Source organism: Rhamphochromis sp. 'chilingali' (genome assembly GCF_963969265.1).
Source record: "Rhamphochromis sp. 'chilingali' genome assembly, chromosome: 15".
NCBI classification, from domain to species: Eukaryota; Metazoa; Chordata; class Actinopteri; order Cichliformes; family Cichlidae; genus Rhamphochromis; species Rhamphochromis sp. 'chilingali'.
Window position 1 is genome coordinate 7243878 of NC_137942.1, and position 23409 is coordinate 7267286.

At 39.7% G+C, this 23409-nt stretch overlaps 1 protein-coding gene across 1 annotated transcript in view; it reads right to left on the minus strand.

The window, feature by feature from the left end:
• Positions 1-996: 996 nt before the first annotated feature.
• plcd3a (phospholipase C, delta 3a) overlaps positions 997-23409 on the minus strand; it is a 29974-nt gene continuing 7561 nt past the window's right edge. The window contains exons 2-15 of the mRNA XM_080904197.1: positions 15873-16037; positions 11836-12064; positions 10869-10998; positions 10145-10370; positions 7246-7447; positions 7008-7152; positions 6635-6787; positions 6398-6550; positions 6153-6303; positions 5876-5992; positions 5543-5721; positions 2918-3053; positions 2438-2587; positions 997-2340 (exon numbers count right to left, since the gene is read on the minus strand). Of these exons, the coding sequence (XP_080760323.1) occupies positions 2198-2340; positions 2438-2587; positions 2918-3053; positions 5543-5721; positions 5876-5992; positions 6153-6303; positions 6398-6550; positions 6635-6787; positions 7008-7152; positions 7246-7447; positions 10145-10370; positions 10869-10998; positions 11836-12064; positions 15873-16037 (2279 nt within the window). The 3' untranslated portion in view covers positions 997-2197. The remainder of the gene's footprint in view (positions 2341-2437; positions 2588-2917; positions 3054-5542; positions 5722-5875; positions 5993-6152; positions 6304-6397; positions 6551-6634; positions 6788-7007; positions 7153-7245; positions 7448-10144; positions 10371-10868; positions 10999-11835; positions 12065-15872; positions 16038-23409) is intronic.

Consider the following 23409-nt stretch of genomic DNA (forward strand, 5'->3'; position numbering starts at 1 on the left):
TTATTTAATGAGACCATCTGAGTAGATTAAGCATTGTGGCGTTGATATTTCTTATTTGAAAGTCAGTTAAAATGCACTAACAGTTAGGTAAAAATGTACATTAGCTGTTCTTTTACGTAGTCTGCGTAGTGATTAGCGCCTCCAAAGCAGCCAAAACCTTTTAGGCCCACATCTAATCTATTTTCATAATAAATAAACCCTGATAGGAGCATTAAAGAACCCAGTTTTTGCATAAAGTAAGCTAACAGGATATTCTTCTATTGACGTTTTGCATGAATACATTAAAAGTAGTGACACGGTGTTTAACAATAATTACTACAGCAATGGAGCTACAGCTACGGCAACAACAGTTGGACAAAATACCCACAGAGTTGCAACATACACAGTATAAGAAATCGTGGCAGTCATATGAGACGATAACATGATTATATTTGCTAATGATTATTTCAGAGAGCCGTGTGTGATTACTTTTTGTTAGCAATGCAACATTTTGACCTAAATATCAACAGGGACTATATTAATATATTTGAGGTGTATTTTTGAACCATTTCTGCTGATGTTAAAAACATATCTGTGATGATTTTAGCGTTAATTTTAGACTTTTTAGCAACATATTTCTTGAAGGGGGAAAACTACTAATACTGACCTCATTTTTCTGTCATTGTGGTGTTGCTGACTGACATTCACAACCCACTGTGTGTGTGTTTTTGTATTTAATTAAGTTTACCACAAAATATTCAGTGGGTGGATTAACTCATAATTCACGGAGATGCTCGGAAACAAAAGAAGTCCAGTTGTTGGAGAAATTGCTGCCATGCTGTGTAATGTGAAATTTCATAAATATTGCTAAGAGTTTTCATTTTTTTTGTCTTTACTTTTGGCCTAATCAGGCAGGGACATATCCATTGATAGTTCTAATGTTGGAATATAAAGATTTATCATGTTTTAGGCTGACAGCTTTAGAGTACCACAGAAAAGTCAGACAAAAATTCACAGATTAGAACCTTCTGGTTATGCATTTATTAAAGTGTCAGGTGTCCACACACAACACTGTGGACTTTTGAAACTAAAACAGACACTTGTATCTTTTGACAGCATGTGAAAAAAATTGTTAGAAGTGCTTTATAAAAACATTTTTCTTGCAAACATAACCACTCAAACGCATCCCACAGCTTCTATATTAAACATTAAGAGAGCAAAGTTTTACTTCACCCACTATTAAATACATATTACATTCTTCTCAAAAACCAGCGTGACCATTAAAACTGTAATTACAGTAATTACTTTTCATCGCTGGACCATTTTATTATCAGTGAACCTCCTTATAAGAGTATTAAAAGATTCACTGTAGCCTGGAGTAATTAGTGGTTGTATTAGATTGATGCAATTAGTTTTTAACAGCATTTTTTTCTAGATCTGAATACGAAGACAAAAGTTGACAAAATGAAAGAAGCTTATATGGAAATACTGTATCGTTAAAAGTCAAATATGATTTTAAACAAGCACATTTGAACATATGTGAAATGATGCTAAGATAAAATACAACACATTTAAGAAAAAAGCTTATCTTTGCAAGTTAAGTCTGTCATGTTCTGCTGGAAGATGTAAGAATATGTTAGAATTTGTCTTCCAGACAGAATTTAAAAAAGTGCCCAGATATCTGGAGTATCAAGTACTTGTACCTGGGCAGCATGGGCCATGGCGCCCTGGGGCACTCACTAACACAAAATTAAATCTGTATTACAGCACAGTTAATGGTGCCAATAATAACATCTAAAACACTGATGTTTATGTATATTGTCAAACACAGTTAGTTACACTTGGTTTACATCTCATTGCAATTCTGTTATAGCATCAATTTAAGAAGTGCTATTTTACTTAAGCGATCATTATTCTTCAAGTTAAAAAAACATGTTAAAAAATAAAATGATGACATAAAATAAATGATCTTCATTCTCTCTAACAGTCCCTTTTTCTACATTTTTTTGTTATGAATTACAGTCACCAGAGGGCATGTGTCCATCTCTGACAGACACCTTTCTTCAAGCACTGGGAAGTGGTTTTGTGCAAACTGGACCACTTGGGGTCTGAACTGTAAGACAACGGCAGCATTCTGTCTCTGTCTGTTTACACTCGGAGCTCCTCCTTCCAAGGTCCTTCATCGTCCAGATATCTGATTGTCTTGTTCAGATGTGTGTCACGCTTTGCCTTTGGCAGCGGCAATACGCTCAGCCATAGTTTTGACAGGAACACCTCTGCGAGTCACTTTGACATGGATAAAGAGTGTAGCAGGAGAAAGGCTAGAACCATCTGCCTTCAGTAAGTGAATATGTCGATAACCTGGGTGGGGAGAAGAAACAAAAAAAAGAGTATGACACATATTAAAAAGAACATCTGAGAGTGAAGACTGACTTGTAGACTAAATCTTAATAAGCACCTATGCGAAAGCTTGTAAAAGGTAAAGTGAACTGCCCCACAAAGTCATTTTTGGCAGCATGATCGTGGTCCTCCACTACAAACCGCACCAGGGCCAGCTCAGGGACCTGCAGCTGGAAGCTCAGAGTACAGTCCCAGCGAGGGTTGAAACCTGCAGAGGGCGCACAAGAGCTGTAAATACACCATCTGGTGCATTAAACCGTTCAAACAAACTACGGTAATCATGGCATTGGATTGAAAAGACTCCTACACAAGTATATATTCCAAGATTTGAATAAGGTACAAAGAAGCTTTCTGACATCATCTCTTGTCTCCTGTCACTGCATTATAAAAGTAACACTGATTTACAGAAATGCCTGCATTGAATTTAAATATACATAGATAACATATATATTATCACTCTGCAAAAAAAAAAAACATATAAAAATGTATTTTTAAAATTTTATTGTTGTGGATAAATAAATAAATAAATAAATATTACCATTGTTGTCAATGCGGTGGGTTTTTTGTTTTGCTTTATCAATAGCCACCCCATGAATTTCCACCCACACTAGTGGGTCCACAATGGAGCTCGCCTTCTCTGTGTTGATTTTTGGCAGCTGTTGTGCAGATATTATCTGAAAAAGCAAAACATAATTCATCATTGTGTGCATGAAATTATCATTAGAAATGTATAAAAAAAAGTCTATTGGAGGCAACTTTTTTGCAAAATCTGACAATCTGGATAGCACACAATAGCTCTATGTTTAGACTCTAGTTTAGACATAAGGGAACTCTTCCAGAGGAACAACAGAGGATGGCCTCTCCTCTATGAAAAAAATTGAAGTATGGACAGTAATAACAAGAACTAAATGACACTATGAAAAATAAACTTGCCACAAAAAGGAAGGAAACTTCCTTTTTCTTCTAACAATACTTCTTAGCAATAAATCCTACAGGGAGTGCAGAATTATTAGGCAAATGAGTATTTTGTCCACATCATCCTCTTCATGCATGTTGTCTTACTCCAAGCTGTATAGGCTCGAAAGCCTACTACCAATTAAGCATATTAGGTGATGTGCAACTCTGTAATGAGAAGGGGTGTGGTCTAATGACATCAACACCCTATATCAGGTGTGCATAATTATTAGGCAACTTCCTTTCCTTTGGCAAAATGGGTCAAAAGAAGGACTTGACAGGCTCAGAAAAGTCAAAAATAGTGAGATATCTTGCAGAGGGATGCAGCAGTCTCAAAATTGCAAAGCTTCTGAAGCGTGATCATCGAACAATCAAGCGTTTCATTCAAAATAGTCAACAGGGTCACAAGAAGCATGTGGAAAAACCAAGGTGCAAAATAACTGTCCATGAACTGAGAAAAGTCAAGCGTGCAGCTGCCAAGATGCCACTTGCCACCAGTTTGGCCATATTTCAGAGCTGCAACATCAGTGGAGTGCCCAAAAGCACAAGGTGTGCAATACTCAGAGACATGGCCAAGGTAAGAAAGGCTGAAAGACGACCACCACTGAACAAGACACACAAGCTGAAACGTCAAGACTGGGCCAAGAAATATCTCAAGACTGGTTTTTCTAAGGTTTTATGGACTGATGAAATGAGAGTGAGTCTTGATGGGCCAGATGGATGGGCCCGTGGCTGGGTTGGTAAAGGGCAGAGAGCTCCAGTCCGACTCAGACGCCAGCAAGGTGGAGGTGGAGTACTGGTTTGGGCTGGTATCATCAAAGATGAGCTTGTGGGGCCTTTTCGGGTTGAGGATGGAGTCAAGCTCAACTCCCAGTCCTACTGCCAGTTTCTGGAAGACACCTTCTTCAAGCAGTGGTACAGGAAGAAGTCTGCATCCTTCAAGAAAAACATGATTTTCATGCAGGACAATGCTCCATCACACGCGTCCAAGTACTCCACAGCGTGGCTGGCAAGAAAGGGTATAAAAGAAGAAAAACTAATGACATGGCCACCTTGTTCACCTGATCTGAACTCCATTGAGAACCTGTGGTCCATCATCAAATGTGAGATTTACAAGGAGGGAAAACAGTACACCTCTCTGAACAGTGTCTGGGAGGCTGTGGTTGCTGCTGCACGCAATGTTGATGGTGAACAGATCAAAACACTGACAGAATCCATGGATGGCAGGCTTTTGAGTGTCCTTGCAAAGAAAGGTGGCTATATTGGTCGCTGATTTGTTTTTGTTTTGTTTTTGAATGTCAGAAATGTATATTTGTGAATGTGGAGATGTTATATTGGTGTCACTGGTAAAAATAAATAATTGAAATGGGTATATATTTGTTTTTTGTTAAGTTGCCTAATAATTATGCACAGTAATAGTCACCTGCACACACAGATATCCCCCTAAAATGGCTAAAACTAAAAACTACTTCCAAAAACATTCAGCTTTGATATTAATGAGTTTTTTGGGTTCATTGAGAACATGGTTGTTGTTCAATAATAACATTATTCCTCAAAAATACAACTTGCCTAATAATTCTGCACTCCCTGTATACCGTTGGAAAGTCTCTTTATTTGTCTCTAACTCCTCATGTTGGTGACCAGCTTGGTCGCACACTGCTGTGGGATGGGATGACATTTTTCAACCAGCATTTACTGCTGTTAAACTACCAATATGTCTTGTTTCTTCATAATTCAATTATCCAATCCAACAAATAACACCAAACAAGAGTTATTAGCAGAATAAGCTGTTTGGCGTTGGCAGAGAAGATTTGGCAAGTTTTTCATGAGTGCAACCCACATTCTCAACACTACTGCTCAACCCACAAATGCATTTTCCTTACAAATGTGGTATCCTTCCAGTGGTATATAAGATTTATTACCAAGAAGTATTGTTACCACAAAGAAATAATCAACCAAACACTAATTTCCTTACTTTTTATGTTAATTTTAGAACAGCGGTACAGAAATCTTACTATAACGTCTATCTCCTCCTTAACAGGTAGGCACATCTGAACGAAACTTTGGAAAAACTTCATCACATATATTGTGGTTATTAAAATTTTTGGATTTTTGTGTATCTATCTATCTATCTATCTATCTATCTATCTATCTATCTATCTATCTATCTATAATGTTCATTTCCCTTAACTTAGTAACAGTTACTCACTCGTATAGTCAGCTGAGTCGGGGTATGACCGGGGCCTCCTCCCGTGTTTTCTGGGTTAAAGTTGGATGTGGGGCTGCACAGGAAGCTGGGTTTGAGGACGTATCCACAGTGACCATTTGCGAGGAAGCGGCCCTGGTTCAGGTCCATTTGCTCCCCAGCCGTCTGGAAGTTTAGAGCCACTTAACGGCAGAAAGAGGAAAGTGGAGGGACACGGGATTAAATTAACGGAATCAGAGATGTCAGCAGGTTACATGTGACATGACAGTAAGTTTACAGAAATAAAACACGTCTCTGGGTTTTTAAAAAGCGTAGCTTTCAGTGTGGAGTACCAACCCAGCTGGCATCCACAGTTCCACATTTCCTGAGGATCATAGTTGGATGATTGAAGGCGCTGGCCACAAGGGTAGATCCGGCTCAGCTGCCTGCTGTTGTGTCTTACAAAAAGCTTCCCTGTAAATAAAAAGACAGAAATCCACAAGCCATGATACGTTGAGGGCTAATTATAATTTCTGTAGAACCAGCTGAACCAGCTGCACAAAAGACACGATGCTGGCAAACTTTTTGAATTTCTCTATCTGATGTCAAGATGCAATTATCTCCACTATTGTACCAGACTCTTTGATGTGCTTGAGGGCATCGTTTTCAGAGAAAGAAGACATTTCATTTGGCGGTTTTTCAGACACATTTCCAAACCCACGGAAGGGGACACTCTTGCAGTAAACCACCAGGTCGGCTAGCTCGGGGCACAGTTTCGAACGGACCTGGAAAAGGCAATGCAAAGAAAATTGGTCAATTAACTAAAGCGTTTGTGTTAACAGCTTCCACGACTCAATAACAAGCCTTTCTTGAACTGACCTTTGCAGGATCCTTCATGGGTGTGCTCTTAATGCTGCTGGCTAGTTCATCTTCAGAGCTCGAAGAGAAGCTGGTGCAGCTGCTGTTCTTCACCAGCTCACCCAGGTGAGGAGTGTGTTTCTTTCCTTTTACCAAAATGCGCCCCTTAAGCTCCTGCAAGGAATGCCATTGGAATAAATTACTTTATTAGAAAGGCAAATGGGTCCAGCTGTGCTTCTATGTGTGTGGTTGTTGTACTTCGGGAGAAGGCAGGTCTCTCAGTGCCTGGTCACTGAGAGGCTCTGTGAGCAGTTTTTTGCCCAGGATACTACGGAGGTGTTTGTCCATGACAGCCTGCTGCTCCACAGAACAGTGATTCTCCAAGGACAGGATTAGAGGGTATGGGGACGTCTGCAGGGAGAAACACAGGAAAACTCTTATGCTAAGCCGTTAAAATGCAATTAGATCACATTATAGCAATGCAAAACCCGAGAGTATAATACTATACAAAATACCACAGGATTGCCTCAGAGTCAGGTGTATAACCAAAAGAAGTGCAGTGGGTTGGCACAGCTGTAAGCACAACGCATAACTGCATATTTCCATGAGTGAAAGCTACAAAATCTCTTACCTTGAAGGCATACTGACCGATGGTTTCAATGACTTCCTTAAAGGGCACTTTGGAGGTGAGTGTGTGCCCGTGGTAGATGACGGGTTCACCTTTATCTCCATCCCAGCAGTCTAGCTCCACACAGCGGCAGCCCTGAATTAGAGCCCTGACAGTGACAGATTTATTCATTTGAAACCACAGGCACATATCTCACTAGACTGACTGAGGGCCAATGTTGCATTCTTCTCTGTCTCAATACCTCATGTACGGCTCAGTGCTGCTCGCACCGGTGACTTGGTCCTTGGTAAGGTAAGTGTTGTGTGACGAGGAGATGAAGTAATGGGCCAGGGGGTGGGTCATGTCCTGGTAAACTCTGGCATGGTTAGGGTTGAAGACATCATTCTCCAGAGACAGCATGTACATGGTGAAACCATTTTGTGTCATGAGCAGGTTCTTCTGAGCTGTAATAAATGGTATTTTATTTCCATCAATTTGTAATCTTTAAGTGGATTTAACAGGATAACGAAGGGCTTTAAACAAGTAAAAAGAAAGCAGGGATACATGGAAGACGTGAAATGGCATAACATATCAGCCTATGTATATCATTTAGGAAGCAGAGGACAGCATGAGGAAGAAAGCTCAAAACTGTGGAAAGGGAATCAGACCTAGAGTTGCCAGAAGTATTATTTCTTCTTTTATGCTGTTAATTTACATAATTAATAATATATATTATGATATAAGTGCATCAAACTTAACTTTTCCTGTCTTTAACAATCAGTTGAATTCAATTCAGTTTAATTGACACCAAAATTAGGTTGCAGTTGGTTTTTAGCATGCAACATTAAAACAGGACAACACTGGTCACAACCACCAAACAGGTGGGCCTCTGAAAATAGATAACCAAGTTTTAGAAAAAAAAAAAAAAAAACAATGTTGGTGTGCACAAACCAGAGACAGATAAACAAATCACAAACCGGCACAACTCAGATAACCTAGGCTGCAAATGTACTTTTTTTTATTTTTATTGAGACCTTTCATGAACATAATAATGGATTGGATTTATATAGCGCTTTTCAAGGCACCCAAAGCGCTTTACAATACCACTATTCATTCATTTGCGCATTCACACACTGGTGGAGGCAAGCTACGGTTGTAGCCACAGCTGCCCTGGGGAAGACTGACAGAAGCGAGGCTGCCATATCGCGCCATCGGCTCCTCTGGCCAACACCAGTAGGCGGTAGGGTAAAGTGTCTTGCCCAAGGACACAACAACCAGGACAGAGAGCCCAGGGATTGAACCGGCGACCTTCCGGTTACAGATACGCCTCCCAAACCCCTGAGCCACGGTCGCACCCCAATAACATAAGAGGTTTATAAAAAGTTATATTCTATTAAATATATATATCCAATCTAAGGAATAATTTCTTGTCTTAATTTGAAACTAAATTCTGTCATACAGTTGAGTCATAACTACATTCTTCTTGTGGTTAATATTATTTCTTGTTTACAGTAATTATTGTCAAGGGAATTAGTTGTACTGACCAATCCAGGGTGTAGTCTGCCTTTTCCCAAATGACAGCTGGGATAATTTTGATTTTTTTAAACAGATGTTATGACATTATTGCTAAAAGAAAATTAAAAGGTTTCCTCAGTTTAAGAGTATCAACTCTGATATGTTTAGTAATTTTACTGTTTTCATGAACAAAACTTATTCAGTGTCCTTTACAGTGGACAGCAGAACTTACTACCTCACGTTTTCATGTCCATCATTTAGATAGCAGAAGACAGATGGAGGGAAAAAAAGCTCAAAATTGTGGAAAGAGAATCAGGCCTAAAGTTGCTTAAAGTTTGATTTCTTCTTTTATCCTGTTGATTTACATAATTAATGATATATAATATGGTAGAAATGCATTCAGCTTTACTTTTCCTGTATTTAACAATTAGTTCAACTCAGTTTAAATGACACCAAAATTAGGCTGAAGTTGGTTTTTAGCATGAGACATGTAAACAGGACAACACTGGCCACAACCACCAAACAGGTGGGCCTCTGAAAATAGATAACTAGGTTATAGGAAAAAAAGAAAACCAATGTTGGTGTGCACAAACCAGAGACAGATAAACAAATTACAAACAGGCACAACTCATAACCTAGGCTCCAAATGTACCGTTTCATGTAGACCTCTTATAAACATACAAGGTTTACAAGGCTTTTTTAGAGTGTAGAGTTATATGCACACTAAATCTATATTTTAATAGATATATATAATGCAATCTAAGGAACTCATGCAAGGAGCCTCTCTGTCATACCATTCCTGATCACTATTAATGCTTTGGGTGATGAGACCTAAAAAGCCCGGTTGAGGTAAGTATTAGGTGTACACAATGAAGTTTAATAAAAAGCGTGATGTTGATAGGTTACATGTTAAAATGATGTTTTAATGCTCAGATTTGTTTCCTTCTTCTTTTTTTTTCAGAAATGGAACCAATATCATTCATTCTGTAATTAAACATGACCCCATGTCCATTGTGAGGGACAGAAGATTAAAATAAATAAATAGCTTTTTTTCCGTAATATGTTTCTCTCAAACACAATACTTCTATCCCTTTATGCCCCTTTATGTCACAAATCTCAGATCATGTCAGACTGTTTCTTGAGCATGACAATGAGTTCACTCTCAAAGTCACGGAAAGAGCACCTTTAGGATGTGGTGGAAGGAGAGATTTCTATTTTGGATGTGCAGCTGACAGATCTGCAGGAATGTCATCATGACCAAAAATGAGGATTGTTTCCTGAACATTCTTGAATCAATGCTACATAGAAGGAGGCCGAAACAGGTACTAAGAAGGCATCCCTAATAAAATGGTTAGTGAGTGCACATACAGTATAATCAGTACTGTCATTATGGCTGAATTATAATAACTCAGTGATAAGAAAAGCGAAGCAAAGCACAACTTTTCTTTCTTAAAACAACGAACTCTCACTGCTGGATTGCTTTTTTTGCACAGCAGCAGGATTGTGCCTCAGATTTTATGGTGATAGGCTAAATCGCTATTTCTTTTGTATGGAGACGGCATCAAAAGTCACATTCAGAATGTATTTATATATAAATATTTTGGGTTCCTCCTTTGAGTCCTTTAATGACTGCTTTTACAACTTACCCCGGTCATTGAGCTCATAGGTGAGTATAAGACTTCGAGCATGATCCAGCGACGCGTCCTCCCCTTGATCTCCCAGGAAATCACGCAGCTCAGCAGTGGAGAGCACGCTACCTTTACTTGAATAGTGTCTAAACACGGCATCTAGCTCAGGCCGTCGCAGCAGCTCCCTGCAGAACTCTTCAATTTCTGTGTGATCCAGGCGGCCATCGCCAGATTGGTCACACCGCTGAGATGCACAGAAAAGGTGTGTGTTAAAAAGAGCCAAGAAAGTGAACACACAGAGAAGAAAATAGACAATATCAAAGGCTGTGGGAAAAGCACCTCTATAATAATTCAACGCAGCTGTGCGCACCTACGTTGAAAACATGCTTCTTTGCACTGTAAGCTGCACAGAGAAGAAGAATAACACTAACAATTCTGCCATAATAGTGAAGTGAGGGACATAGCAGGTAGTAATCCCTGCACAAAAGAGAAATAAATGGCTCGTGATTTGTTGTGGGGAAGATAAGAGGGAGGGGGTAAAGATGTGGAGTGAGGCTGGTGGTTGGCTTGCTGCTGGGGTTGGTAATTGAACACAGACTCTGGACTCCAGGGTGTCCGAGTAAAATGACACCTCCTTAACCAGATAGCAACAACTCTACAGCTCTGTAATTCCCTCACTTCTTTACACTCAGTGCTGCAGTTTAATGAGCATACAGGTACTAAAACATCACATGACTCTGACCTTGAATAAGCAGCGGGCATATTGCTCGCTCACGTCAATGTTGATCATCAGCAGCAGCCGTTTGACCTCATCGTAGCTCATCTTGCCGTCGTTGTTCTGATCTGCTCGCTTGAGGTACCCCCGAATCCAAGTGTAGGGAGTTAAGAAATCAAGCAAGACTAAAGCATAGAGTCAAACTGTTAAGACGGTACTTTTATATGGGATGTTACTGGGTTTTATTTGTTATAAATCCACTTAATACCTGCTCTTTTCCCAAGGGAGGTTATTTTTGCTAAACCTCCTTTTTCTTATATTTGATCTCTTTTTTATTCTATCCTGCTGTTATTGAAAGGGTCTGTATTTTTCCTTTTCATACTCACCCTTTCTAGCAAGAATTAAAGGACAAAATGCATATTTGGTACATGAATTTGATTTGAAACTGAGTCAAGTAAAGCATCATCTTCCAAAACAGATACTGGAATTGTCTCTTAGTGTTTTTCCAGACTGATAATGCTATAGCCTTTTGACACGATAACTATCAGCAACTGACTCATCTTTATGCATTTAGTGCTTTTCACATTGTGTTGGACCATTAAAGCAAAAGCCATTTACAATTCAATGTCAATTTTTAACCTGTTGACAGTTTATGGTGTCCTTGCACAGCCACATTAAGTGAAAAGCACTTGCTGCACTTGACATGAGTTTTATTTCACAATGAAAACAAAATGAGAAACAAACAGAGCAACGGGGAAGATCTTATACTCTACCTGAACACTACACTGCTATTTTCCTCTGGCTATGAGAGATTATAATTAAGAGTGATAGCAGGCCTATATTTAGACAGGGCTTTTTTGTCGAGCAATTACCTCTCACCTTAGCTATGCTGTGTACGTAGGACGGTACATGTGACAGCAGAGTCAGTCACCATAGCAATGCTGCCTCAGCTATGCTATATTTATTCTAGCATATTGGAAATTGGGCAGGATATTGGTCCAGTTTTTCCTTCTGACTCATTCTGGCCACTCGCTCCTTTAACATGCGGAGACCTCGCACCCAGTGCTGAGCTTCCTCTGCAGTGGGGCACTTCAGGTCCAGGCTCTTCCTGGCTCCTTTGAAGACCACTGTGAAGCACTGGTTCTCTGGTAGGGTTCCAGACAGCCGCCTCAGTGCCTCCGACTGGTAGCCTTCACACACACACTCCACCTCCGTCACTGCAACTGGGACAGGAGCGATAATATCGATGAGTAAACTGCTTCAGCAGGAGACCATGGTTGCACAAGAAGCAGCTAAAGGTCAAGTGTGAGGCGTTTTTAGAGAATGCGAGTGACACATTAATGAGACTGCGAAACATATTATATCCACACATGTTCGTCAGCAGACTAATTTTAAAACAAAAAAAACAAAAAATGACATGAGAGTAATGACTTAGACCTTCAGTGTGAGGTTCCTGTACTGACAGCTTGAGAATCAGGCTTCATTTAAAGTATGAGACATGAAAAAAAGAAATCTAACTGTGCTGCTAGAGGCCATTCAGTATCAGATAAAATATAGTGCAAAATATATATGAAATCTTGTCTTGTGCCCCCCCCCCCCTCCCTATAAAATTAAAACCTATTTATTCAAAGTTTTATTTATTAATTATTATTTTTCAAAAGGTTGTGTGGATGCCACCTGCAGCGGCTCTCCACCTGCCTGACTAAGAATTACCAAGAAAATTATTATATTCAGCAAAGTTCAAATGGGCTATTTCCTTAATCTAAAAGTAAAAAATAATTAAGGGATTTCTCAATTACCGTAAATACATTTTCCGTAGCACAGCAAATAGCACATTTGCCCTACATGTTCACAATCAGGAGGAAACACAAAACCCAACCACCAGGGGTCAAAAGTAGTGTCCTATTGCCAGCTCCAACCTGGGATAAATGGGAGGGGTGTGGGAAATAAAGGAGCAGCTGGATGTACGGTACATCACATCATCATAATATTAAGACAGCCCCAAAACATATCTGCACCCAAAGGACCACACCTAAAAAGAATATAAATAACCAGCAACGAGGTCTTTTTTATTTTAGCATGACGGTAGCAAACATGTTCTGCATTCTGCACAACATCACTCTGTTAAGCCGGTTGTGAATCCAGTCTGTCCACAGTTCAGACCAGTGAGTCATTAAAAGCTTTTGGCATTCCAAAGAAGAAGTAGAAGAAGAAGAAGAAGTAGAAGAAATAGTAGAAGTAGTAGAAGTAGAAGAAGAAGAAGAAGAAGAAGAAGAAGAAGAAGAAGAAGAAGAAGAAACTCCCATATTCACAAGGGGTTGGCTTCAAAACTTAAAAATTCATAAGCATTGTAAGTTTTAACATTTTATATGCTCTTTGTACTTTAGTAAGGAAATATAGGATTTACGTTATTTGTTTTTATTTTTTCCAGCTCAAAAAGGGGAAAGGCGTTTTTTTCCCCAAAATATGCATATGCATTTTTACATTTTGAATCTCAACAATTCAACATCCTAAAGAGCATAAGTGCACTGCACTGCAAGTCTTCATTTTTGGCCCGGGAAAAAACCTCAGATTTACAACTATAAACAAGGGGAGGAAACAGGCTGACACTAACACACAGTGTCTCCTAGTTTATTCTAACACTAGAACTTTATTCAGCACAGGAGCTCTTCTGCTTCTGCACTGAGATGCCTGCTGGGCAATAAGTATTCTCTGACAATAACCTCATTCTCTTGCTAGAGGTCATAAAAGCCTCTGCAATCCACCTCTTCGAAATTACTCCGCATTCTTCCTTTGTGGTCATCTCGGAGCCATGGTAAAAGTAACATATACATGTGGGTGTGTGCCTATGTGTAGTGTGAAGTTTTAGGTGGTGTATATTACGCCAGGATCACACGCAACCCTGAACTTCAGACATTAGATCAAATCAGACCTGGGAGACTAGAAAGAGGGAAGAGAGCCAGACCTTTATCCCGTACAGAGATTTGGTCCTCAGCAGCCTGCCAGTGTCTTAAGTGGTCACTCTGTTCTCACGCTGCTTGATGTCATCATTCTATGGAGTGTTACACGCTGCAGCTCGGCCGCTCTGTGTCTATTTGCGGCATGGCTGGCACAATCAAAACGGCCTTCACACCCATTGACCCACAAACCTGCCCAACCACACACGCTGTGAGACAAGCGGCAAGGGTTAGGATTAAACTGCATTCTAACATAAGGGTGGAGATCACAAACAGCACAGAGGTGGGAGAGCCAAAGGTCAGGCAACAAGGGAGAAAACAAAGCTGATCTCATATTACGTGCTCAAAGCTTTCCACCTTGAAGTAAATTTTCATTTCAACAGAAAGAATTAGCTACAAAGACCTAAATGGAATGGGAGACTGAACAGATGCTGCTGCGAAGTCTCTTTTGCTCTTTTACTTTCATTAACTCTTCCAGGAATTGTGCTTCGGTAATTTAGGCCATCAGTCCAACCCTCTGATGCCATGACAGAAGAGTTGCGCTCTGAACAAGATTTGTGTCCTACATACTGCGCTGACATCCATGAATTGATTCCCTGAATAACTAGATAAAAGACATTACTATCTTTCCCCTGTGTGCTTTGGCACAACATCCTAATATAGCTACTACATGACTAGTTGTTTAAAACAGTGGACTGAAAAGCAAGGCATTATAATAACATTACATAATATAATGGATGAGCTGTGAAATTAAGTATAAAGTCTACTAACTTCTTCCCCACTATTTTATTACTGAAAATGGTGCTTTGCAAAAGATGCTTTAGGTACTCAAGGAGGTCCGATCGCTAAAAGAATTGAAAATAAATATTAACAGCAAAAAAAAACCCCAAAACAATCTCATCTGCTTTTGCAGTTTAATTTTACCCTTAAGCAACTTGCAAACCTCCAACTATAACTTATCTTGTTTTTCACCTTGTGTACATAACCTTAAGGAGTTTGTGCAAAGAGTGATAACAGGCCCAAACTTGCATAAGTGGGAGTTGAGTCTATAGGATTCTATGTAATATCAGTTTTGTTTACCCGCTATAACAGAAAACACTCAATTCAATTAAACTTGGACATTGATCATTAGCTTGACGTTTGTTTTTCAAGGTGAAACATTCAAACATGGGGGAATCTCGACCTACCACTCTCAACCAGGGTAACCTACAGGCATGTTTCCTCTGTGTTGACTTTCTAGAGAGCAGCTACACTCTCCTTCCACATGTCAAACAATCACTGGAGTGATATTTAAAGGGCCTATCACAAGTTAGTCACACCCTGAAGCATACCATGCTTTTTCTGTTAAAAAAATACTTAAATTAGGCTACTGATACCATAATGTTCTATTGAGGACTTTCAAATAATCTTAATGCTTTCTGAAACTAAAGGAATAAATGCACATTTAAGAAATTTCTGCACTGGCTTTACTTTTCAGTCTCAGAAGCTAAATCCAGTTTTATGCGCTGGTAAATTATAAACTGATCCCATCAAAGAGCTCATGCCCATTTCTGTCGGAGGTCTAAGTGTCAGTAAGACTATTAAATGTATATTAGGAAGCTTGAATTGGTAAGTCATAACCACTACAGATCACATGATTACCCTCCTCAGTTACCAGAGAAACTAGAACCGTCTTTAAATGGGCAAAGTAGGGGAGAGGGCAGAAGACAGAGCCAAGATAAAGCAGCTCAACAACCCCAAACAATGTGCAGGCTGAATGAGCGCACTGAATCACATCTCAGTTTCTATTGGACTAATGGCGGGACGCTTACATTGCTTGCTTTAAATATAATTCAGTTTGCGCTGTTCTCACGTACACTCTTCCATTACTTAAGTTTCCTTTCTATTTATCGTATTAGTTCACTCATGCTCACAATCAAAGCTCCTTTTCCTCCTCAACTCCTATTCATAACTACCCCACTTCTCCTCTTCATTAGGTCATGATGTCTGCTCAAGCCAGCCCCCCACCCCGCCACACACTGAGCTCTCCTTACAGAGTACTCTGACCATAAAGCTGGATTTCAGACAAACTTACATGTCTGCTGGGCTTTGCCTTTGCGGGAGCTCTTGGACTCGCACCACACGGTGAGTCCGTCCTCCAGCAGCCGCATGCTTCGGTTCCTTTGCCAACTTGTAGACCGAACTTTCAGCATGCTGGAACCTGCCATCATCACGCGTATGTCCTCATTTTCATGAAGCCCTGGAGAATACACACATTCACAAAACAGAGCTGTTAATGCATGCATGACTCTGGTTGACACTGTGCAAATGCATCATCAGCAACTTAAGTTCAGCTTGTCTTCACATACATGCCTATTGTTTGATCAGTTTAATCAGGTTCATAAGTGCACATCTGTTTTCCCAAGTTCCTTAACTCTAATGCCAAACATATTATATTTGATACAGGAGTTTATGTCAGTGTTTTGAGACCTCTAAATCATCATCAACAAAACTTAAAATTAATTGCACATTACATTTTTGGGCAATAGATTGCACAAACGCCAGATGCAGTAAAACTGATACTGAAATTAAAAGTCACATATGCAAACTGATATCTCATTTCTTTCTTTTTTGTCAGAAGGTTCAATAAACACTCCAGTATGATTTTTTTTTTCTGACAGTTATTTAGTGAGTCAAGCTTCACAGGGCATACTTTTATGAAATTTTAGACAAATGACAGTGCAATGCTTTAACTGAAGTGCTTAGCACAAAATGACAGTGCTTACAGATTCATCCATCCATTCTCTTCCATTCTTATCCTTTTGAGGGTCGCAGCGGGGCTGGAGCCTATCCCAGCTGTCTTAGGGCAAGAGGCAGGGTACCACCTAGACAGGTTGCTGGTCTGTCGCAGGGCTAACACATAAAGACAGACAACCATTCGCACTCACGTTCACAACTTTAGAGTTACCAATTAACCGAACTCCACTAACTGCATGTCTTTGGACTGTGGGAGGAAGCCAGAGTACCTGCAGAGAACCCACGCAAACAATATAATGTTTACTATGTTTATGCATCAAGACTGACAGAAGAAGTTTTCTATAAGGGCTTGAAGTGCTGCTGTTTAAAGTTTATGCACACAACCTTCTACACTGAATATCTAACGAGTTTGGTCAGTAGCTTGACAAGTGTTAAATGTTTGCTAAATGCAGCAGCTAGTGTGTTGTTATCATCATTTCCAATAAGGACACAATTAGCAGTTTGAATTAAGACAAAACTACCCTATGGAGAGTCACAAATTATGCATGTGAGTCTGTAGTGGATTTATGAAGTGAACTATGGGTTCTGAGTACGTACTGTTAGCATGCAACATGCATTAACTTCAGTGAAAAGCTCAAGACATCATTGCCCGTGTTTGATGTGAATCTCATCGGTTTTGATCAAAAGTCTGACCTAGATGAAGCAAAAGGGATCACCTCTAAAGTACACTTCATGACATTCAGCCAGAGGCATTACAAATGTGACAATAAGCCATAAAGGGTCTACAAAATTTTGTGTCATTCCATGTAAGGAGTGTAGAGACATATCCTGGGGTCAACAACCGTTACTATCAAAAGAACAATTATTGAATAACTTTTGCCCAACAAGTTCTGTGTGGAGCTGCAAAACATATTTGAACCTCATTTTAAAACTGACTGCATATGACGCATAGATTCATCAGCATTACTAATAGGTGTAAAAAATTTAATCACATGTGGCTACTCTGTGATATTTCTAATTACTTTTAACCTTTTAAACAGTACATTTGCACAATAACTGAAACTAGCCCTCTGACTGAACAATGGGCTGTGAGGTCAGCTCCTTGATCATTAATATGCAAATTATCAGTTTCAGTCATTGTGCCGTGTACTGTTTATAAGGTTGGGGAAACCTTCAGTCCGCTGAAACTGAAGAAGTCACCTGGATGAGTGATGAAACATTTCTCACACTGAAAATGCAACGACCAGGTGAACAGAATCAACCTTTTGGGAGTTACTTACCTGGATGATTGAACATGCTTTAAGACACTGTGATGGTGGAAACTGATCAAAAGTCGCTAATTTTGATATTGCATAAAAGAGTTTTAAAATAATACTAAAATAACATTTTAAAAAAATAAGGCAGTTCTCATCTTTTTACTTCAGCTACATACAGCAATCAGCCTTTGGCCCTGTAAACACAGCCTGTTCTTTTTAAATCGCCTGTTTTATTATTTGCTCATTTCTTCCTGCAGAGCAAATCAGTAAGCCTGTCACGGCTGGCGGAGGGAGCCGTGTGGTGTGGAGGAAAAGGAGGACCCAAGATGCAGCAAACTGATGATACGAGTGATGTTTTATTTACAAAGGTGGCGGTGACAAAAACAGGCAACGAGGTATGAGTACTTTACAAACGGAAACCTAAACTGGGAGAAACTAAATAGCAAACCTGAGACCGTACAAAGGGGGTGCGGGGCAGAGGGACGCAGAGACAGGACACCATGGAACGCAGATGAATGCAGAGATACGCAGAAATACACGGATGAGTGCAGACGAGCCGACGAGGAGCACAGGCAGACACCAACTATAAATACACACACCAGGTAATGAGGAAATGGCACACAGGAGGGGACACAGCTGGAACTTAATGGGCATAACGAGACACAGACCTACAAAGTAAAACAGGAAATCTAGAACCCGAACCGGACACAAGGGGGGAGGACACAGAATAACTAGAACAGAGGGAAATAGTCACAAAACACAAAACGCTGGGTCAACGACCCAGGACCATGACAAAGCCAGCAGCGCTGGCAGTGAAAGCAAACAAATCTGTCCGCACACCATTTCCTCAAGAACTTTTTTTTCTTCCCCCATTTATAACTAGGGAGACTAAATGTTCATTACATCCATGCAATCCACTGAGCCTCATATTGGAGTAAATGAAAATTAAGAGGATAACACAGGATATGCTTTTTTAAAAAACCCAAACAAAGTCATTGGAGACTTAACTCAACCTAAACCACTGTTTACATTTTCAGAACTGTAGTATGTGCCATTTCTGCAGCTTTAGCATGCCTAGCTATCTTACCCATCAGTCACTTAGGCCTAGAGAGTGTTTGGCAACCTTTTGGAAACCTCTGGTTGTTTTGATAGAGGGTGCTCTATCAAAAACCTTGTTGTGATTGCTTTGGTTGCTAGCAGTTAATTGTGGTTACCTGTGGTTTGCATGAAAGATGCTGATTTGTCTGCAAATACTCTCTAAATGGTAGTGAAATTTGAAAAAGTGTGGTGGAAACCAGAAATGTAGAACGTTCACCTCCAGAGTAAAAGTTCCACGTCAGCGCTGAAGCCAACACATTGCAACAGGTGTAGCTTTGACTTTGAAGGTGAATGGTGTCCGTTTCCAATTTGCAACACAATTACAGTTTCACAACCACTTGGCAAGCAGTTTGTGTTTACAGACAAGCTGCCATCTTACACCCAAACTGCCGTAACCACAGCAAACTGCTAGTGAAAGCAATCAAAATGAGGTTTTTGGTATAGCATTGTAATCAAATTAACACTAGCAACTCCCACCAGCTGCTTGCCAACTGGTTGCACAATACATGCATTTTTCCCTATTAGATGGTCACAGACTGATCTGTAGGCCTCTGTGATTGGGGCCTGACTAAAATATCACTCCATCTTGAAATAATCTCAGAAATATTGTAAAATAAAATGTGGTTTTTTTATGTGTCTCAGTACTTAGATGTCATCACCTAATTTTTTAAAAAATGTGACTTTATAGTTGCTTTCGTGTTTATCTGCTTTATTCAGTCCTTTTCTGTTTATCCTTTGAGCTTTTTGAGAGCTTGAGAGTGTTTGCTGGTTTTAAAAATGCCTGCCTTTCATTCAGCCATCTTATTTACTTGAAAACTGACCTTGAACAAATACTTGGACAAATATGCTCAACGCATCTTTTCTTATATCCAAAACCTTGGGCTGTGTTATATATACAAACCTTGGAAAAAATGACCGGTGCATTTGGCGTGTGAGTCAAGCGTTCATGGATCATCTAAAAAAACCATGACTTTATCATTTAGTAGTATTTATCTGTTTTCTTTAGGGTGAATAAACCACTGTCAGTTTAAAAGAAAGCTGATCAATGAGATGTAATTCAGTCATGATAGTTTGTAGATTTACTTCTCTCCGGGGGCAGGAGCAGGCCAAAAGGCAGCAGGAATGAAAGCTGCTATAACAGCTGGAGTATGGACGGCTTGTGAAAATGTTTGTCCAGCTGTATTGCTCGTATTAGTGTTTCCTCGCTATTAACGTCACTGGAGATGCAAGATTCACAATTTCAGTGGTGCCTTAGATAGTAAGCATATATCACCACTTGGCTGTGGAACTGGTCAGGCCATATAATCAATGAAGAAAAAACGCATTGCAAATTTTAAAGGCCCTTTATTGTAGCATAACAGACTTTAAGACTTATCTGAGACTAAATTATTCATTAATGGCAGAAGCAACTGGGAATGAAAATAAATCCACAGCTCAGGCTGAAGCAGTGTCTGTTTACAAAGCAGAAAACACAGCAGTTTTTCCACTCTCATTCAGAAGGTTCAAATATGAGAGACCCACAGAGGGCTCAGAGTGTGAAAACTGCCCACTTCATCTTTTATTTTCCTTCTTTCTGTATTTTTTTTAAATGCACATTTGTCACACTTAAATTTAAGATCAATAAATTGTTCATATTAGACAAACACAACCCCTGTAAATACAAAATGCAGTTTTTAAATGATGATTTGATTTATTAAGGGGGAAAAGCTATCCAAACCAACCTGACCCTATGTGATGAAGTAGTCTGCCCCTCTCATTAAACCATGAATGAACTGTGATTAACTTTATGTTTTGAAAAGGTGAATTCAATTATTTCAAGAGCTACACGTAGACTGTTAGAATCTGTGTGTTTTGAGTTTTGTGAGTTTTTGATTCGCTTCTGGATTTATATGTGATTATTACTTATAATGATAACTTTTTATTTGCCTAGTGCTTTGGTGTTTAGTATTTTTCCACCCAGTGCTTATAATTCTAGTTTTTAGTCCCTTTTTTGGTTGAGTCAGTTCCCTTTTTTGTCCACTCTGTCTTAGTCTTGTTTCCTTGGTTGTTTCTCTGTCTGTTTGTGTCCAGTCTCCGTCTCTGTATTTGTTTACTTTTGTCTGTGTCTACTCTGCATTTCTGTTTCCTGTTTACTTCATCACCTGTTTTTTTATTTCACATGGTCCCTGTCTGTTTCTCCAGTCGTGTCCCCTTGTCTGTCTGGTTTCTCCGTGTCCAGTCGTTTTAGTGCCGTATCCCCTCAGGCTTGTCTCCATTTGTTTATTTTCTTCCCTGGATCAAGTTTGTGTGTCTGGAGCTTGTTTCCTGCCTCTCGTCCTATGTGTGTTGTGTTGAGTTTTGCTTGTTAGCCTGATTTAGTTCACCTGTGTTCCCCGGTGTGTTCAGTTTAAGTTCCTTGTATCCTTGTTTCCTGCATATTCAGCAATAAAGCTGCTGTCAGCTTCAGTTCTCCATCTGAGACCCGCATATTGGGTCCACACCTCTGGATGCCACACAGCAACATATAACACAGGCCTAACTACAACCAGACCCAGTGAATCAAAAAATCATTTACATAGAACCTGTCTGACAAAGTAGAGTAGTCTAAGAAAGAAAATCTCAAAAAGCAACCTATCACACCATGATCTACAAGACTGGGCAAAAATAGTATCCATGGGACAGTTCCAAGGTGAAAACCACACAGGCTTGTCTCACATTTGACAGAAAACATCTTGATGGTCCCCAAGACTGGAAATAATATTCTGTGTACAGACAAGACAACATTTCGGGAAGGTATGAGTCCTGTTGGATCTGCTATAAAACTAACAGCATTTCATAAAACGAACATCATGGTAGTATAACGGGCTGAGGCTGCTTTGTTAAAACTGATGGACCCCTGGACTCTGCTCTCTACCAGAAAATCCTGAAAGATGAAATCCAGCCATCAGTTCATGACCTGAATCTGGTGGCCAAAGTTCCTCCACAGTGACGTGAAAGACTCAGTCAGTTATTGCAAATGCTCGATTGCAGTTGTTCCTGTCAAAGTAGCACAACCAGTTATTAGATTCCGGGAGCAGTTGCTTTTTCACTTAGGGCCAGGGCTGGACTGAAACAAAAAATTGGTCCCGGGCATTTTGACTACAGACCGGCCCCCCAGGTATTACAGGAAAAGCCATAAAGCCTTTGAATGAAAACAGACGCTGTTGTGAAAGTGATGGACACTGTCTTGTTGGTATATGTATGATTTCTATACATTTTACGTCAGATAAAAACTTTGGTTGTAATCTTCAGATAATTATTTAATAAAAGCAAGACATTTTAAATGAGAATAAGAACATATTTCTTTGTGCCCCCTTTTCCCTGTTAATGCCCTACCTGGCCCCCTGGCAAAACTTTGCTAGATCCGCCCCTGCATAGTTACCAGCTCTCAGCGTAAAAAAGGATCCTGGTGTTATTTGTCTCTCAGAAACAGTTCATAACTTCCCTTTAACTCATTCATGTCACCTAAAAGGTAAACCTGTTTGTCCATCACCTGTTCAGCTTGATGATTCAGTAAGGACATCTCCTGGTTTCATCTTCATGTTTCCCTCTCACCACGTATCCAAACCGATATCATGACCAGCAGCTTAACAGCTGTGGTTCCAGCAAACATCAGCTGATACTTGAAATTAATATTAAACAAATTCTAACAACAGCTGATCAAGCTTAAACGTGCAGCTGTTGTTTAGCGCGACATCCGCTGGTTTCCTCTTTCTGGCGCAAAGTGGGCGATAAACAAACAAGAGAGAAAAGCTGATCAGCTGATCATTGATCAGTTTCATGATCGTGTTCATTGAAGTAGAAACAGGAGAGGGAGGGGAAAGAATGAGCAAAGAATGAGCAAAGAAGAGGCAGCTGACAGCGTAAAGACAGAATAACTCCAGCAAATGCCCCGTATGCCCGATGGCCAGTCCAGCTATGCTTAGGGCCAAGTAGGTTTGGATAGATTTATTTTAATTAATTAATTATTAAATCATCATTTAAAAGCAACATTTTGTATTTACTCAGGTTATCTTTGTCTAATTTTACATTTTGCTTGATGATCAGGACGAGGTCAAATACTTTTCCACTGTGTATTTCAGCAGGTTTTTTTTTTTATGTATTTATAGTAGTAAGGAGTGTTTCCTTTAAATTATGCATGTTTGTGACTTTGCTGCTTTCTCATTTAGTTAATCATTTCAGTAAATGTGAGGTTAAAAGGTTAAGTTGTTACATTTCTCATTGGGAGGGTTTGAAAATGTTTTGACTTTCACTTTAACAGTTCTTTTTTTTTTTTTTTTTTTTTTTTTTAAATGACATCAGAAACAGCAGTATGCGACATTACGTGATGGCAGAGCTTCAGTTCATCCTTTGTCATTTTTTTTTTTTTTTTTTTTTTTTTTAATAAATAGGACAGGGGGAATGAATGAGAGAAAGAGGGGGAGAGAAAGAAAGAAAACCAAAGGGGAGAAGAGACGGTGAGAAGGGGGGGGGAAGAGAGAGAAAAAAAAAAAAAAAGAACTC